Source organism: Phlebotomus papatasi, chromosome 3 (genome assembly GCF_024763615.1).
Source record: "Phlebotomus papatasi isolate M1 chromosome 3, Ppap_2.1, whole genome shotgun sequence".
In the NCBI taxonomy this organism is placed as follows: domain Eukaryota; kingdom Metazoa; phylum Arthropoda; class Insecta; order Diptera; family Psychodidae; genus Phlebotomus; species Phlebotomus papatasi.
Window position 1 is genome coordinate 3,855,661 of NC_077224.1, and position 16,939 is coordinate 3,872,599.

Here is a 16,939-nt window from a genome sequence, read left to right on the forward strand (position 1 = left end):
GAGTTTATAAACGTTTTATTGAGAAATATTGCAATTTTGCTGCAAATTACAAGCCACGCAAGTGAACAAAAGAAGTTACGGCAAAATGCTGATTATTGAAAATTTTGTTTGGACATTTGTCGTAACTTCCCCAAAAATGAAAGTTACGACAAATTCTGATAAATTTTTCATAATTAAGGACACTTACGATAATTTTTGTTTAAAATAATTTTATTGGGCTTATAAAAGTTTCTTTTTCTTAAGTGCATGTAATAAACGAAATTATGCTGATTCCAAATATGCATATATGTCAAAATCGCAAAAATGAAGTTACGACAAATGCTGATTTAACTGACGAAATCTTAAGGGGCTATGTAAGTCAATAAGACTAAAAGGCATAGTGTTCAAGATGAACATGTAACGGTGCTATCACACTAAGATTTTTCACGTTTTAATTTTAAATTCAATTGAGCCAATTGAGCATTAAGATTTCTAGAATTTACAGTAGGACCTCGATAGAGTCAATTAATTATTATTGATAATTAATAATTATTATTAATAGAATAATAATTGTTAATAATTATTATTAATAGAATCCCAAGTGACTGAGGTGGTCTTCAGAATACTGAAATAAAAATTATCAAAAAGAAGCTTATTGCAGTTTGATGAATGGAAGGTGTTTTACGTAATTTAAGTGGTTTAAAATTATTTTTTCAGACAGAAAACAAGTTAAGACAAGACCTATCATTGTTTTATTCGAAAAAAATAATTTTGTACCACTTAAATTAGGTAAAACATCTTCTGTTCATCAAACTGCAAAAAGCTTCTTTTTGATAATTTTTTGTTCCAGTATTCTAAAGACCCCCATAGTCACTTGGGATTCTGGTTTGCGACAAAATCAACAGAACATGATGAGACTAAGCGGTCAGCATTGTCTTACATCAAATTTCGATAGAAAACTTTTTTTTCGACTGTAACACGGAAATTTGCACACTTTTGCCTCTAACAAAAGAAGGTTTTTAGCCCTGGGAGTGGTTTAAAATGCATATAATGTCGGCTATATGGACAAATTCGGATGAAAGGTGATAGGATCTTGTCATTTTTATGGAAATTTTTTAGTTGTCAATTTCCATCCCTTTCAGGACCTTAATTAATCCCTTATTATTGAACATTTTCCTTACAAAATTTCAACAAAATTCATAAAAAACTTTATAAAAACGATTTTAATTAGGTTAAAAAAATTACTAGTGAAATTACTAAAAGATACTGACCTTCACTGATTGAAAATAAATACCCTGGAGTCAAATTTATTGAGTGGAGCTATAATTATTGCCACCCGAAAGTCGCCATTTTGATAAAAGTTCTATCACAGCACTCACAGTTCTAACTGTATGAAATTCAAAGGGCAAATTTTCATATCGGTTTGAAAATACCTTCAAATGATTTTTTTTAAATTTTTTTTCCAAAAAAAAATGTTTTCAAAGTTTTTGCAGTATGAAAAAGTGGAGCTATGATTATTGCCAGCAGTGTACTAATAGTTTCAAAATTTTATTTTATAATTGCAGTATTTATTTGAATTCTCTTAAAACCATAAAATAGCAAAAATTAATTAACGTTATAAATGCCACAATTTGTTGAATAAATTGCAAGAGCTGTGATTGCAAAAGAAAGCCGCTGCGAGCACTATCCAAGTTGGCAGCCCTGTTATCCAAGATTCCAAAAATAAACAAATGCACGCGTTCACGCCGCGCAAAAAATGTAAACTTTCTCGTTTCTTACAAGTTTTTTTTTGTGTTTTTGTCCAAATTGTGATAAGAATTTGTTGTTGAAAAGCTTTTGAGGATGTCGAAGCGTTACTCAAGCCTGTTTCAGGACACATTTGAGAATAAGAGAGCGCGCCTGGACGTTAAAGTTGCATCAAATGTCCAGATAAATACGAATTTTCCGGCGTCGAGTGTAGCCGGGCCCTCGAGGGCTCCTGTGGTGCGATCTCACGTGGTCAGCAACAATGATCTGTGGGATCTGGCTGATGATGAAGATGATCACTTTGTCCTACTGGCCTCTCAGGCAGCCGAAGCCATGGAGCAGGGCGAGAAGGTGCTGCCCAAGATGAATGTTGACAATTCAGAAGTGTCCTTCTCGCGCTTCAGCAAGGAAGTTGATTCTAGTACCCAGGTCAGGAGGAAGAGCCCAGTGGAGAATGTTGATTTCTTTGGGGATGATGATGCATTTAAGGGTTGGACAGATTGTTTTGAGGATGAAGAGGAAGGGCAGAAGACGCCTGAAAGCGAGGAGAGACTCTTCAAGGAGCCAGAAAGGAATATGTCAGCAGCTGTTGGACATGCCCAGGACATTCAAATAGACTACCTGCAGAAGGAGCTGATGAAGCTGAAGAAGGACAATGAGAAACTCAGAGCAGAACATATCCAAATGCACGAAAAGTTCCAGACAAAAGACGGAGAAGCTGCTACTCTTCGGCTGGAACTGGAGCAGATCCGAAAGAACCGCATCACCAGTCAGATGAAAGCCAATGCATATGCTGAGAGCAATGTCAAGAGTCTCCAGGCACAAATCCAGGAACAAGATAAAATGATCAAAGCTCTTGAAATTGAGGCTAAAATGAGAACGGCAGTCAAGAGGCACGATCACTTTTCCACGCAGTACCCTCAGCAACCTCAGCAGCCTCAGCAAGATCCTCCCAAGGAGCCACCCAAGGAACCTGATTACAATCTCCATCTGCCTTCCTTGGAAGAACTAGCGAAACACTTCGAGACAAACGAAGACAGGAACATCAATATCTTTCGCTTCAAGAAGGAAGCAGGATGTTCCGAAAGGGGAATGGCCGCTTATGTCAATGATTTGGTGAATCTCCTCTCAGACACAATTTTGGGTCCGAGAGACGAAGAAGAAACCAGAATCCGGAATTTTTTTCAAGTGATTTCCAAAGGAGTTCTTCACATTAAGAATTACTTGCTGAATCTGGAATATGACGACTACAAAGAATCCCAGTACATTCCTGCATTGCACATTCGACACCTAAATGCTGCCTATTCCTTGGAATCTTCAATGGAGAAAGAAATGGATCTGTATCAGAAAGAGTGAGTTACGTTTAAATATTTAAAATTTATTTTCCAGGATTCTGGGTAATCAGGGATTGCAAGACCTTTCACATGAATTCTTATTTGTCCGAATCGGTTGAAAAATACGCCCTGTAGAACCTTTTTAAACTTTAACCTTGAAAAATCGCTAGAGAGAATTTTTCAAGGTTACTCGCATGAAAATATTGAATTTTAAAATCGCTTAAAGTGTAAGGAGTTAACAAGGGGTAGTTCATAAAAGAAAGAAATGGCCAAATGATTTATGTTTCATAAATTATGTTTCTTGAATGCAATTCTGTGTTCCTGTGAAATTTCGTATGTTTATAGAAACGTATCTACGCTTTTAAATGTGACCACGCGTCTCTAGAATCGGTTCCGTGTTTCTTAGATGCGATTCTGCATTTCTAGAAATGAATTTCCTTGTTTCTTGGATGCAATTCTCTGTTTCTGTCTAGACAAGTTTCTAGAAACTTAGTCGAGTTTCCTGGATGCAAGTCTGTGTTTCTGAAAACGTATCTGCAATTTAAGTTGTAATTATGCGTTTTTAGAATTAGAATCGTTTCTGTGGTTATTAGATATGATTCTACATTTCCAGAAACATTCTCCTGTTTCCTGAATGTTATTTTACCTCTTCAGCAAAGGGTAACTCATATTGTGAAACCCTCGTCAATTGTCCGAGAAACCGAATTTTTGCATCGCGAAACCCGAGAAACCTAATTTTTGTATCGGGAAACCTGAGAAACCGAATTTTTGCATCGCGAAACCCGCGAGAAACTCAATTTTTGCATCGCGAAACTCGAGAAACCCAATTTTTGCATCACGAAAACCGTGAAACCTAATTTTTGCGTCGCGAAACCTGAGAAACCCAATTTTTGCATCGCGAAATACGAAAAAAACCCATTGCTTGCTTCGAGAAACCCAATTTTTGCGTCGCGTAACTTGAGAAACTCAACTTTTGCATCGCGAAACCTGAGAATCCCAATTTTTGCATCGCGAAACCCGCGAGAAACCCATTCTTTTCATCGCGAAACCCAGGAAAATCAATTTTTGCATTGCGAAACCCGCGAGAAATCCAATTTTTGCATCGCAAAACCTGAGAATCCCAATTTTTGCATCGCGAAACTCGAGAAACCCAATTTTTGCATTGCAAAAGCCGAGAAACCCAATTTTTGGATCGCGAAACCTGAGTCGCGTTTCTTGGATGCGATTCTGCCTTTCTAGAAAGGTATTTGCATTTTTTGATGCGATTGTGTATTTCTAGAATCATATCCGGGTTTCTTTAATGGGATTCCTCAATTTCAGAAAGCTTCCCTTGTTTCTAGAAACCTAGCCTTGTTTCTTGGGTGAAATTCTAAGTTTCAAGAAACATCTGCGGAATTTTAGGTTTAACGTTTCCGTGTTTTTCACCGCTCTAGAAAGATTTCTGTGTTTCTAAAAACATACCCGCGTTTTTTAATGCAATTCTGCTTTTGTGGAATTCTAAATCTGATTACCTGTTTCTAGAAATGTTTCTGTGTTTTTTAAAGAAACGTTTCCTCGCATCTTGAATGGTATTTACCGGTTCTAGAAGCGTGTCTGTATTTTAGATGCGATTCTACGTTTCTAGAAACGTTTCTGGGCATCTGGAATGTTATTCACCGTTTCCAGAAGCGTATCTGGGTTTTAGATGCAATTCTACGTTTCTAGAAATGTTTCTAGAAACGTTTCTGGGCATCTGGAATGGTATTCACCGTTTCCAGAAGCGTATCTGGGTTTTAAGATGTGATTATGCGTTTCTAGAATCATTTCTGTATTTATTAAATGCGATTCTGAATTTCTAAGAACGTTTCCATGTTTCTTGAATACGATTTTCCGTCTCTAAACAGGTTTTCATGTTCTAGCCTATGTCTTAGATTCTATTTTGTGTTTCTAGAAATGTATCTGAGTTTTTGATGTGACTATGCGTTTCGAGAATCCTTTTCGTGTTTATTAGAAGATACGTTTCCACATTTCTAGAAACCTATCTTCGTATCTTGGATGCAGTTCTGTATTTCTAGAAACGTATCTGCATTTTTAGATGCGGTTCCGCGTGTTCAGAACCCTTTATGTGTTTATTACTTTCGATTATTCATTTTTAGAAACGTTTCTGTGTTTCTTGGATGCAATTATTCTGACTCTCTCAGGATTCCAAGTTTCTAGTAACCTTTCATAATTTTTAGAAGCGATTATGAGTTTCTAGAATCGTTTCTGTGTTTATTAGATACAATTCTGCAATTCTAGAAACGTTTTTTAAATGGTATTATGCGTTTTTTGGACGACGGTCTGCTTAGGATGATTCTTAGAAAACATTTCTGCCTCCATGTTACAGGTCTCCATGTTTCTAGAAACGTCTCTGTATCATCTTTCTAGGATACAGTTTTGTGTTTATAGAAACGTATCTTCATTTTTAGATGCGATTCCTCGTTTCTAAAATCGTATTAGTGTTTATTAGTACTGGGACATTAATCCACAAATAAATAAATAGTTACGATTTTTCATTTTTAAAAACTGAGCTGTGTTTCTCGGATGCAATTCTGTGTTTCTAGAAGCGTATGTCCCTTTTTAGATGCGGTTCCGCGTTTCTATAATAGTTTTTGTGTTTATTTTGTGTGTTAAACCGTTCCGAAAAACATTTCCATGTTTCTCTGATGCGATTTATCGTATTTAAAAAAAAGTTCCTGTATTTCTAGAAACCGTTTCGCATTTCTTATGCTCAGCGCACAATAACTTTTGTTTGTAAACATTTTTTTAAAATATCCTATGAGAGTGAGCGAGACGACTAGATTTAGATCTCTTTCACTCTCACTGATAGGTCAAAAACATGTTTACAAAACAAACATTATTGTGCTTTGGTCATTATATGTATTTCTGTGTTTTTAAAAATGTTTTCATGTTTCTGGAAACATTTTCGTGTTTCTACAAATTGTTTCCGTGTTTCTCAGAAGTAACTCTTCGCTTTTGATAAGATTTCCGCGATTTCTGTGTTTCTAAAAGTGTATACTTGCTTTTCTTGGATGCAATTTCATGCTTCTAGAAATGTTTTCGTATTTCTTGAACCGTTTCTGTATTTCTTGTATACTATTCCGCATTCGAAGTATCGTTTTCGTATTGTCAGAAAATTCATTCTTATTTTGACAGCAATTTCGGGTTTCTAGAAAGTCTCTGCACTTTTTTTTTAAATTGTTTTTATACAATGAGATTGAATGTTCCTAGAAACGGTTCGGTGTTTAGATTAACATTTCTTTGCTCCAGAATTGTACCCAGTTTACTGGTTTTTTCTTGGATACGATTCGGCCAAGGGGGAAACAACTCGCGAGTCTAGAACATCTACCAACGTAAATATCGCGAATATTGGCATTTTCTCGTGAATATTGGAAATATTTCATAAATATCGTGAATATTGCGAATATTTTCTCAATATTGCGAATATCGTAAATTATTCCTGAATATTGCGAATATCGCGAATATTTCCTGAATATTGCGAATATTTAGGGAAATATTTGAATATTTTCTTCTTCCCATATAAAATTGTGAATATTTTGTGAATATTGATTTTACGACATGACATTTTGGTCAGTTGTTTTCCCCTTGGATTCGGTGCTTATCCGATCGTATCTCTGTATTTTTTTTGCACATTTTTCCACTAAATTACTTGTGTTTCAAAAATGAATTATCCCTTGGTAATTATTCCTTAAATATTTATTGACTGAATTTAATTTTTCAATTCAATTTGATTGAGAAATCCTTGTCAATTACCCGAGAAATGCTTCGGGAAACTCGAGAAACTAGGAACCCTTCTCAATAAAATTCATTCTCATTTGATTTAACCCTTTAAGGACGATTGGGTCACCGGTGACCCAAAAATGAAACTTTTCCTACCGCCTTCTAAAGTTGTATTTTGCCCTAAAAACTTAGAAAATATGATTTTTTCTGACACTCAATTTTTGACCTTCTTTTCCTTAAAGGGTTAAACGATATTCAATATGTTAGAAATTTCTTGGGAATCCATAATAAATTAAATAACCGATAAACCGATCAATTTCAGTAAATAACCGATTCATGACTAAAAAAATAATTTCTGGAAAATTATAAAAAAATGCGATTTTTTTGTTTGCACATTTCTGTGTTGTGCTCTTCACCACATTTTGCACAACTGGTAGGATCATTGCAAGTCTCTGTCGCATAACCTTTAGGGTGGCAGTTGTGACAATTTTTCTGGGATAATTTGTTTACAGAAAACTCTTCAAATTTGAGGAATGCCACATTGGAAGGCGCTTCCTGGCAATTGTGGCCTTTGCTTGTACAAAGTTGCCTCTAATTGATTGTTTTATTGAAGAGATTCCCTGCAAAAGCGATGGTCCGTCTTCCACTGGGAATACAGAAACTATCGTAAAGTGCTTACAGGATATTCTCCACGATATTAGCTATACTGTAAGTTATTTAGTTGAGAGGATCAAGAGAATTTCTTTCCATGTTGAGAAAAATTTTCTTTTGACTTTTCTTAAAGAAAAACTTGATTGGATATCTGGGACTTGTGACTGCATCTGCAGAGATTTTATGTGCATTGGCGTATCAGATTGTTGATAGGCAGGAACATGTCAATTTGGCCAATGATCTATTTAGAATGATTCTTCTTACGCGGCCACGATTGCAATCTATGTTGGCACTGTCACGGTTTCTTTCGAGGTTGCCATCAGATAATGTGTTACCCAAATTCTTGGAAGGTTTGTGCCATTCGAGTCCTAAGGAAACCTTTTTAATGGACGAAGTATACAAGATTCAACGGTTTACGAAAGAATCCTGCGCTATGCAGGTCTTCGGTGCACTTTTGGAATCAACATGCTTGGAATTGTATCACAGCAAAGACACTAAACAATGGTATGTGGATTGTGTGATGGAATTGGCATTGAATATGATCAATTTCTACATCGAATGCTTCGGAAATCAATTGACGTGGATCCAAAGGGTGACAGAAAGCAATTGTGATTGCTATAACAAAATTGGATCATCTGCGGTAGTTCTTCTTCATTTCTGTCTCAATCATTGGCTCGTCAGAGGTGCACCACAGGACAGAAAAGTGTTCTTAATAGCTCAACAAGGAGTGTTGCTCCTGCATTATATTTTCGGAGTCAATTTCAAAGAAACTGTGCTTAAAAATAATAGCCATGGTGTGAAGAGTCGCCTTCAGAAAGTCTACAATCTCGCAAAGCACTACCACAGACAATTGCAGTTCAAGGAGTGTCACAGTAAGTTCATGGAAAATTTTACTCTAAAAATGAGGTTAGATTCTTGAAATTGAGGTTAGATTCTTAAATTTGAGGTTAGATTCAATCTATTGTTGCAATTGTTCGATCATTGGCGCAAACGAAAGATCTTGGGAAATAACTACAACTTTTCTGAACATCCCAACTTATAGCTTCCGCCACTAGTGGCGCTGCTGTCGATTTATTTTCTTAATTTCAAAGTTTATTATTCCAGAAACGCAATTTATTAAAAATTTTAACAAGTTTCAGCTGAAATAGGGGCTTGGAATGAGAAAATATCCATCGGATATGATTTAAATTGAGAGTTCTCAAAAGTGTTCCCAATGAGTTCCCAAGAATTTTCACAGAATTTCAGGTTTCCTGATTAGATTATTTCAAATTTCCTCCTTCTCTAATCCTAATTGGCGGAACACATTCATCAGCGGCGCAATAAAAGGTCTCGTGATTTTTAAGTCAAATTTAGGAAAGTCGATAATGCACAAACACTTGAGAACAGTCATGTGCTAGAAAGGTTTCACACCTTTTTATTTTAATTAAAAAGGGGAAAACTTTCTCCTGAACACTTATAGCACTTTACTGTTCTCAAAAGCTTCTGAATTATCGATTTTTCTTTGTGTTTATTCCTGTCACGACTATTTCATGTTTTTGGAACCCAGCAGGTGCTGCGGAAAACAGTCGAGACCGAGACAAGAACTAACACGAAGAAAAGTCCATAATGCAGAAGCACTTGAGAACAGTAAAGTGCTAAAAGTGTTTAGGAGAAAGTTTTACCCTTTGTAATTAAAATAAAAAGGTGTGAAACCTTTCTAGCACATGACTGTTCTCAAGTGTTTCGTGCATTACCGACTTTCCTTCGTGTTATTTTTTGTCTCTACTGAGTTCCTTGAGCACTTGAGAACAGTACAGTGCTCAAAAGATTTCACAAAACAAAAAGGGGAAAACTTTCTCCTGCACACTTTTAGACACTTTACTGTTCTCAAGTGCTCAAGGAACTCAGTCGAGACAAAAACTACTGTCTCAACTGAGGAAATCAGTTGAGACAGGGACCAACATAAAGAAAAGTCGATAATACCGAAGCATTTCAGAACAGTAAAGTGCTAAAAAGCTTTTATACCTTTTCATTTTAAATAAAAAGGGTAAAACCTTTTCCTGAACGTTTTTTTCTTGTTGCACTTTACTGTTCTCAAAAGCTTCTGCATTATCGACTTTTCTTTGTGTTTGTTCCTGTCACGACTATTTCATGTTTTTGGAACACGACGAGGACTGGTGAAAGCAGTTATGACAGAAGCACTTGAGAACAGTCATGTGCTAAAAAGATTTCACGCCTTTTTATTTAAAAAAAAGGGGGGAAATTCTCCTGAACGACTGTTTTCCTCAGTTTCACGGTGTTCCAAAACCACCAAATAGTCATGACAGGAAATAACACAAAGAAATATCGATAATGCAGAAGCACTTGAGAACAGTAAAGTACTAAAAGTGTTCAGGAGAAAGTTCCCCCCCCCTTTTTTTTTAAAATAAAACGGTGTGAAACCTTTCTAGCACATGACTGTTTTCAAGTGTTTGTGCATTATCGACTTTCCTTCGTGTTAGTTTTTGTCTCGACTGATTTCCTTGAGTACTTGAGAACAGTAAAGTGCTCAAAATATTTCACATAATAAAAAGGGGAAAACTTTCTCCTGAACACTTTTAGTACTTTACTGTTTTTAAAATGCTTCTGCATTATCGACTTTTCTTTGTGTTGGTTCCTGTCAAGACTATTTGGTGTTTTTTTTTAACGCGACGAGGACTGGGGAAAGCAGTTGTGACAGAAGCATTTGAGAACAGTAAAGTGCCCAAAAGATTTCACACGTTTTTATTTTAAATAAAAAGGGGAAAACTTTCTACAGGAAACTTTAGTAATTTACTGTTCTCAAATGCTTCTGCATTATCGACTTTTCCTTGTGTTTTGGAACACGGCGAGGACTGAGGAAAGCAGTCGTGACAGAAGCACTTGAGAATAGTAAAGTGCTAAAAAATGTTCAGGAAACAGATTTTCCCTTTTCATTTGTAATTTGGAATGGCACCATTATTCATGGTCAGCCCAGAAGTTGGACAATTTTGCCTATTCTCCTTTAACCGGATATTTCCTTATGCTTAATTTTTCGGATTTCATTATAAAATATTCCAATTTTAATTGTTTGAACACAAAGAACTCATTAAGAATCTAACTTACGATAAGTTAACAAAGCCTCATCACTTTTTTCTCCTGAAACTAAATTCTTTTCCTTTTTGTAGGATGTGCTATTAACACCTTAGGAATGAATTTAATCGTCGTGGATCCTTTGTGTACATCACAAAGTGGAAAAACTGCCTCTGACTCAGAAAATGAATTCATCAGAGATCTGGCTGAGACATTCTTCAATACTCTCTGATAAGAGAAAAGAGATACTAAATTATAAATACATTTTACCTGATTTTTAGCAACATGTGCACAGCAGTTTCAATTCAAAAACTACTTGGATAATTTCTATCCAAGTTTATCCAGGTGATAAGAGGTAATGTCATAGTTAAGTGATTGAACTTTTCCGGCTGCATTTTATTGGTGTTTTTTACTGAGAAAAAGACAATGTTTGTAGGAATTAGAATAGTGATAGTGTTAATTGTGATCAGTTCCGTGTCCTGCACGTTGACGCCCAATTCGAAGAGTCAGAAAGGAAGTAAAACCGGCGAGTTGAAGGTCCGCAAAGGTCCAGTCAATAATCCTCGAGATCTTGTCCGGGAGGAGCCAAGTGCTAAGGAGATTCTCAAGGAAAATGGTGCTTACTACTATAATACATCGATTAAGAACTTCAAGGGAACCGTCCTGGCATTTGTTACCCCGGTGAGTTGATTACTTTTCCATACGGCATTTGTTGACAAAAGGGGCTTATCAGCATGCAAAAGCTAGTATTTAGTTTCTCTTAACATAAGAGTTTTACTTTTAATTTAAAAGGTTCTGGTTTTAATTTCGCTTTTAAATAATTAAATTAGGGTAAGTGTGCCAAATTTCGGCATAGTTGCAAATAAGCATTGAAGTCCTAAGTTTAAATTGCAATATTTTTAATTCATATTGTTATTTCTTGTTACTTCCTTTTCGGGAGGGTTGTGTGAACTTCCTAAAATATTGAAAAATTAATAAAAATGTGGACATTGCTTTGGGTAGTATTCCGGCCACTTTGAGTGAAATTCCGGCCGCCTTTTTTCTGGTCACCTTTTGTAACGCAAAGGATAGAAAATTTCAAAACGTCATACGTCAAATATTTACTTTAATACGTTTATATGACCCACAAAGCCTGAGATCTTCCATGTAATTTGTCCTGAAGACCTGAAGAGTAGCATCTCAAATTTGCGCGCAAATTCCCGTAGCAATTTGCGCTTCTTGAACTCTTCCAAGACCTTTTCTACATCATCTTTTTCATAGAAGCAATGTTTCTATGGACATTGTAGAACTCAGAAATCGAAAAAAAAACACAAAATGAATAAGAAATTTAGGAAAGCAAAATATGTTGCCGGAATAGGCAACATTACCTCACCGGAGAGACGTTCACAAAGTATATACTTTTTACGCGAAATACAGTATACAGCTGGGAAATTTTACCCGAAATTTAATGATTGATTCACTATTAACATAAACAGAAACAATCTTTAATGAAAACTAATCAATTTTCATGAAAAACCCCGAAGGAAAACCTTCTGCACTTCACCACAAATCACAAGACTGCTAGAAACACAATCGATCTGTCATATTTTTTGTAAGACTCTTTCCACACTGAGTTTGTACAATACAATTTAAATTCAAATTATACCTAAAATTTAACGGTCTTTGTGTTAATACATCCTAAAATGAATAAATATTTAAAAGCAAAATGAATTCATTGACTATTTCCATTTATTTCCATGGCCGAAATTACACTCAAAGTGGCCGAAATTAGAAGCTGGCCGAAATTTGGCACACTTCCCCTATTAATTTACATTTAGATAGATAGATAAATTTATTCATCAACAATGCTTTCGAAGTACAGTTTTGTTTCACTGAGATCCCGTGCAATTTTTAGCGTCCACCGTTCCAAGTTGTCTACGAAGGCTTTTTGTCTTCTTCTTCTTCTTCTTCCGTTTTACGTTTTCATTGTCAAACTTGCTTGAGTTCAAATAACGTTGACGATGCTGACGTTTACTTCATATACGAAAACGGCTCATGACCCCTTTGACAGTTTTTCAAGATTATACGTTAAAAAAGCTCTACTGAGTATATTTCTAAACCGATTTAGGCGCGATTTGGTTCGTTAGAAAGGTCTTGAAATCCCTTATTAAAACCCGATTTATTAAGTCCCGTGTTTTCTGTCAAGTGGTTCTTGACAGATATTTGTGGTTTTATCATAAATTCAATTGTATTTGCACCTAAGCTATTTTAGGCGACTCAAAAATCGGATAAAATCGGTTGTGAACAGACAAATGAAGAGAAAATGGCGAAGTGGGAAAATACTCTGCAGAGTGCTCGAATTTATGAACACTACCTACACTTTTCAATTTTTAGTGAGTTTCTTTACAAACGCAGCTTTTGTGGTACGAGATAAAAACAATTTCTGTGACTTACTCTTTATCCGTTTCTCCGTCCGTGTAACGCTCTTAAAGAGAAAGAACGGTCTAAAATTCTATTTCCGGATGAATTTCAAAGTTTTTCTTTACATACGCGCGATTATATTCAAAAAAAGAAAATTTTCATGAAAATCGCTCCCAATTTGTAGAGGAATTTTTCTTAGCCATATTATCTCTACACATTGCGACTAATTTTTGCAAATTTTGGCGCAAATTTGGCGAAAATGTACTTTTTCCCTAGGTTTAGCGTAAATCATTTTTGCAATAATAGAAAAAAAACAATATTGTATATGAGACACAGACAGTACTTGTACAGACAGTGGCGGAGCGTTTTCTCCGTTTTGACTGTCCTGAAGTGAGCCGAAATCCTCCCGAAAAAATGCTGGTATCTCTTCGACTGACACGAAAAATGGTCGGTGTCTTAGCTATTTATCGCTGATCATAGCGATTTCCTCGAAAAAAAAATTATTTCGATTGAAAAAATTATTCAAGAGCACCATTCTAATTGCAATAGAAATAATATTCTTCTTATTCAAAATATAATGTATCCGTTCAATTCCTTTTAATTCAAATGCGTTTGCGATTTTAATTGATAAATTTATTGGCATTTTATTGGTAATGTTTTGAGTCCGTGCTAATCGGTTGTGAACCGATAATGAACCAATTATGAATCGATAAGCAATTTTTGTCCGTAAATGAATTTTATTGCTCTTAAAATTATTTTGTGGGGTATTTCGAGTGATTTATGAATCGGTTTAAATCGGATGAGAATCGGTAAACAGTAAATGATGCGAAAGTACTTTTGAAGGATAGCATCTAAGTAAGTCACGAGTTTGAGCACTTTGCAAAGACTGGGACGCTTTGCCACCCCTGTTTCATTTTTGTTTATTGAAAAGTCACTTTATCGCTGATCCCAGTGATGCCCGAAAAAGGTATGTCCTTGATCAAAGGGACTCATCCGAAAAAAGGTTGATGGCTTGGCTATTCCAGCGACTGGCCCAATAAAATTAGAATTAAGTCTTCTTATTAAAAATATTCTCTTCAATACAATTTTCAATACAAGTCCGTTTCCAGTCCGAAAAAATAGAATATTTTCGACGGAAAACACAAGATATAGACGTCGAAAAATAAATCTTTGAATGACCAGAGCTTCTTTTCTAATTGTCCGAATTTGATTATTGATGGCGCAAATGAAAGGTCTTGTGAAATATTACAACTTTTGAAAACACGTAACTTCGTGTGACCACTGCTGTGAGCGCTAGAATCGAAAAATCAATTTTCGAACAAAGGATATCGAAAGAACATTCAAAGTTCGAAACCACTTTGTGTCTAGGCTAACTATTTTTTTTTTAGTTTTGCTTTTCTTGATGTTTTTGCACATTTTCGCTTGTGGTTGTTTGCTTTCCACGCTTTCCACGTTTTTGTGTAATCGCTTTTGGGTTAAAAGTAAATAAATGAGTGAATTTGAAAATATTGGTTTTGCAGTGGAATAGCTTAGGGTATGAGGTTGCGGAGACCTTTGCCCCAAAATTCGATGTTGTTGCGCCGGTTTGGCTCCAAATCCTCCGGAAGGGAGACAAACAGTACAAACTGGGCGGAATGCATGACATTGATGAGATGTGGATGAAGGAAATTAAGAGGAACAGCGATTATAGGACCAAAAGTGAGTAATTTGTTCTAGCGTTAATTTTTCCCTATGTGGAAATTTGAAATCAGAGAGATTTCTTTCTCTCGTCAGTTACACCAAGAGTTCTGTTTGATAAATTCAAAGATGAGGATTTTTCGAAGCTCCTTGCGTTCCAGGAGGAGAGAAAAATAGTGTCACGGATCATTCTCAATGCATGCGATACTTATCGTTTTGATGGGATTGTCCTGGAGATATGGGCTACATTAGCTCTTCGGATGGATGATCCTTTTCTCTATAATCTCGTGATTGATATTGCTACGCCTCTGTTGGAGCAGAAATTCCATGTCTATCTGGCCGTTCCTCCGGTCAGGGATCACCTCAATAACTTATTTACGCCACAGAACTTTGAGTATTTGTACAATTATGTGAGCGGATTCACGATAATGACGTACGATTACTCAAATGCACAGAGACCAGGACCAAATGCCCCAATAAAATGGGTGAGGGATTCAATTGAATACATCTGCCCAAAGACACTGCGCAATTACAAGGAGATGCGAAAGAAACTACTGCTGGGACTCAATTTCTACGGGAACGACTTTACACCGGAAGGAGGTGGCCCAATTGTTGGGCATGAGTATCTAAGACTTTTAAAATTTGTAAATGGAAGACTGCAACTCGATGAAAATGATGCGGAAAATTTCTTCGAAGTTAAAACGCCTACAGGACGTCATATAGTATTCTATCCAACGCTCTATTCCATTCAGAAACGCATTGAACTTGCCGAAGAACTTGGCACCGGGCTTTCCATCTGGGAAATCGGACAGGGACTTAATTACTTCTATGATTTACTCTAAGCACAATTTCTCTATTCCTTTTGTTACAGTGTTACAGAGCCGAGAGATCAATAAAGCTTTTATTTCAGTTTAGTTTTTTTTCCCCTTTTTTCCTTCTTTTATTTATGTTTTCTAAGGTTATCAATTTGATTTAGTTGGAAAATCTTTTAACCCTTTAAGGACGATTGGGTCACCGGTAACCCAAAAATGAATGAGTTGTGTTTTGCTCCAAAATGACAGAAAAAAAAGGTTTTTTCTGACCCAAAATATTATTGACCATCTCGTCCTTGAAGGGTTAAAGAAGTCTGCTTTGTCGGACTTAACCCTAATTTAGAAAAGCAAAGAAGACATAGTCCTCTGATTTCGCGAAAAAAAATTAAGGAAGTAAGGTTATGTCGAACATAACCTAAGAAAAACAGCCTTATTCCTCCCTTTACGATTGAGAATTGAAATGTCATTTTTAAGTTGAGGTTATGCTTAATTTAACCTCAAAAAAATCTCATTGTAGAAAAAATGCAGAGCCTTAGTTGCAGTTTTGTAATTTTTGTAACTTCTGAGAGATAAATAAAACGATCGATTTAACTTATGAAAATAGTATTAAGAAAAGGCACTGCATAAACGGGCAGTAAAAAGTCAAATCTGGTTAGCAAAAAATTCAAAATGATCAGTAAAAAATAAAAAAGGGCAGTAAAAAATTATAAAAGAGCAGCAAAAAATAAAAAAGCAATAAAATTAAAAACGAGCAGTGAAAAATAAAGAGTGGTCAACAAAAAATTAAAAATGAGCAGTAGAAATATTCAAGTTAATCAGTGAAAAATTAAAAAGTGATCAGTAAAAAATTAAAAATCAACAGAGAAAAATAATAAATCGGTCAGTAAAAAAAAGTGGTCAGTAAAAAATTAAAATCGGACAGTAGAAATATTCTAGAGGATCAGTAAAAAATTAAAAAATGATCAGCAAAATAATAAAAAAATGATCAGTAAAAAATAAAACATGATCAGCAAAAAGTATAAGGTGATCGATCAGTAATAAATGAAAAGTGATCAGTAAAAAATAAAAAGTGGTCAGTAAAAAATTAAAAAATGAGCATAAAAAAAATTAAAATAGCAGTAAAAAAATTAAAATGTGCAGTAAAAAAAATAAAAAGCGGTTAACAAAAAATTAAAAATGAGCAGTAGAAATATTCAAGTTAATCAGTGAAAAATTAAAAAGTGATCAGTAAAAAATTAAAAATCAATAGAGAAAAATAATAAATCGGTCAGTAAAAAAAAGTGGTCAGTAAAAAATTAAAATCGGACAGTAGAAATATTCTAGAGGATCAGTAAAAAATTAAAAAATGATCAGCAAAATAATAAAAAATGATCAGTAAAAAATAAAACATGATCAGCAAAAAGTATAAGGTGATCGATCAGTAATAAATGAAAAGTGATCAGTAAAAAATAAAAAGTGGTCAGTAAAAAATTAAAAAATGAGCATAAAAAAAATTAAAATAGCAGTAAAAAA

At 35.2% G+C, this 16,939-nt stretch overlaps 2 protein-coding genes across 2 annotated transcripts; both read left to right on the forward strand.

The window, feature by feature from the left end:
- Positions 1-1,679: 1,679 nt before the first annotated feature.
- On the forward strand, positions 1,680-10,824 carry LOC129806471 (ATR-interacting protein mus304). Its single transcript, XM_055855098.1, has 4 exons — positions 1,680-3,077; positions 7,331-7,526; positions 7,603-8,341; positions 10,634-10,824. Exons 1-4 carry the CDS (start codon positions 1,822-1,824, stop codon positions 10,768-10,770), a joined length of 2,328 nt encoding a protein of 775 aa, XP_055711073.1. The 5' UTR covers positions 1,680-1,821; the 3' UTR covers positions 10,771-10,824.
- Positions 10,825-10,877: 53 nt separating this feature from the next.
- On the forward strand, positions 10,878-15,529 carry LOC129806492 (chitinase domain-containing protein 1). Its single transcript, XM_055855130.1, has 3 exons — positions 10,878-11,219; positions 14,459-14,636; positions 14,712-15,529. The coding sequence occupies exons 1-3, from the start codon at positions 10,965-10,967 to the stop codon at positions 15,455-15,457; spliced, it is 1,179 nt and encodes a 392-aa protein (XP_055711105.1). The 5' UTR covers positions 10,878-10,964; the 3' UTR covers positions 15,458-15,529.
- Positions 15,530-16,939: the final 1,410 nt, after the last annotated feature.

What these genes read in the sequence shown, in the direction of transcription:
- LOC129806471 (XM_055855098.1), top strand. Translation starts at nt 1,822, where the DNA reads ATGTCGAAGCGTTACTCAAGCCTGTTTCAGGACACATTTGAGAATAAG. An exon ending in TCCACGATATTAGCTATACT is followed by an intron (nt 7,527 to 7,602) that starts GTAAGTTATTTA and finishes CTTTTCTTAAAG; the next exon opens with AAAAACTTGATTGGATATCT. An exon ending in GCAGTTCAAGGAGTGTCACA is followed by an intron (nt 8,342 to 10,633) that starts GTAAGTTCATGG and finishes TCCTTTTTGTAG; the next exon opens with GATGTGCTATTAACACCTTA.
- LOC129806492 (XM_055855130.1), top strand. Translation starts at nt 10,965, where the DNA reads ATGTTTGTAGGAATTAGAATAGTGATAGTGTTAATTGTGATCAGTTCC. An exon ending in TCCTGGCATTTGTTACCCCG is followed by an intron (nt 11,220 to 14,458) that starts GTGAGTTGATTA and finishes TTGGTTTTGCAG; the next exon opens with TGGAATAGCTTAGGGTATGA. An exon ending in CAGCGATTATAGGACCAAAA is followed by an intron (nt 14,637 to 14,711) that starts GTGAGTAATTTG and finishes TTCTCTCGTCAG; the next exon opens with TTACACCAAGAGTTCTGTTT.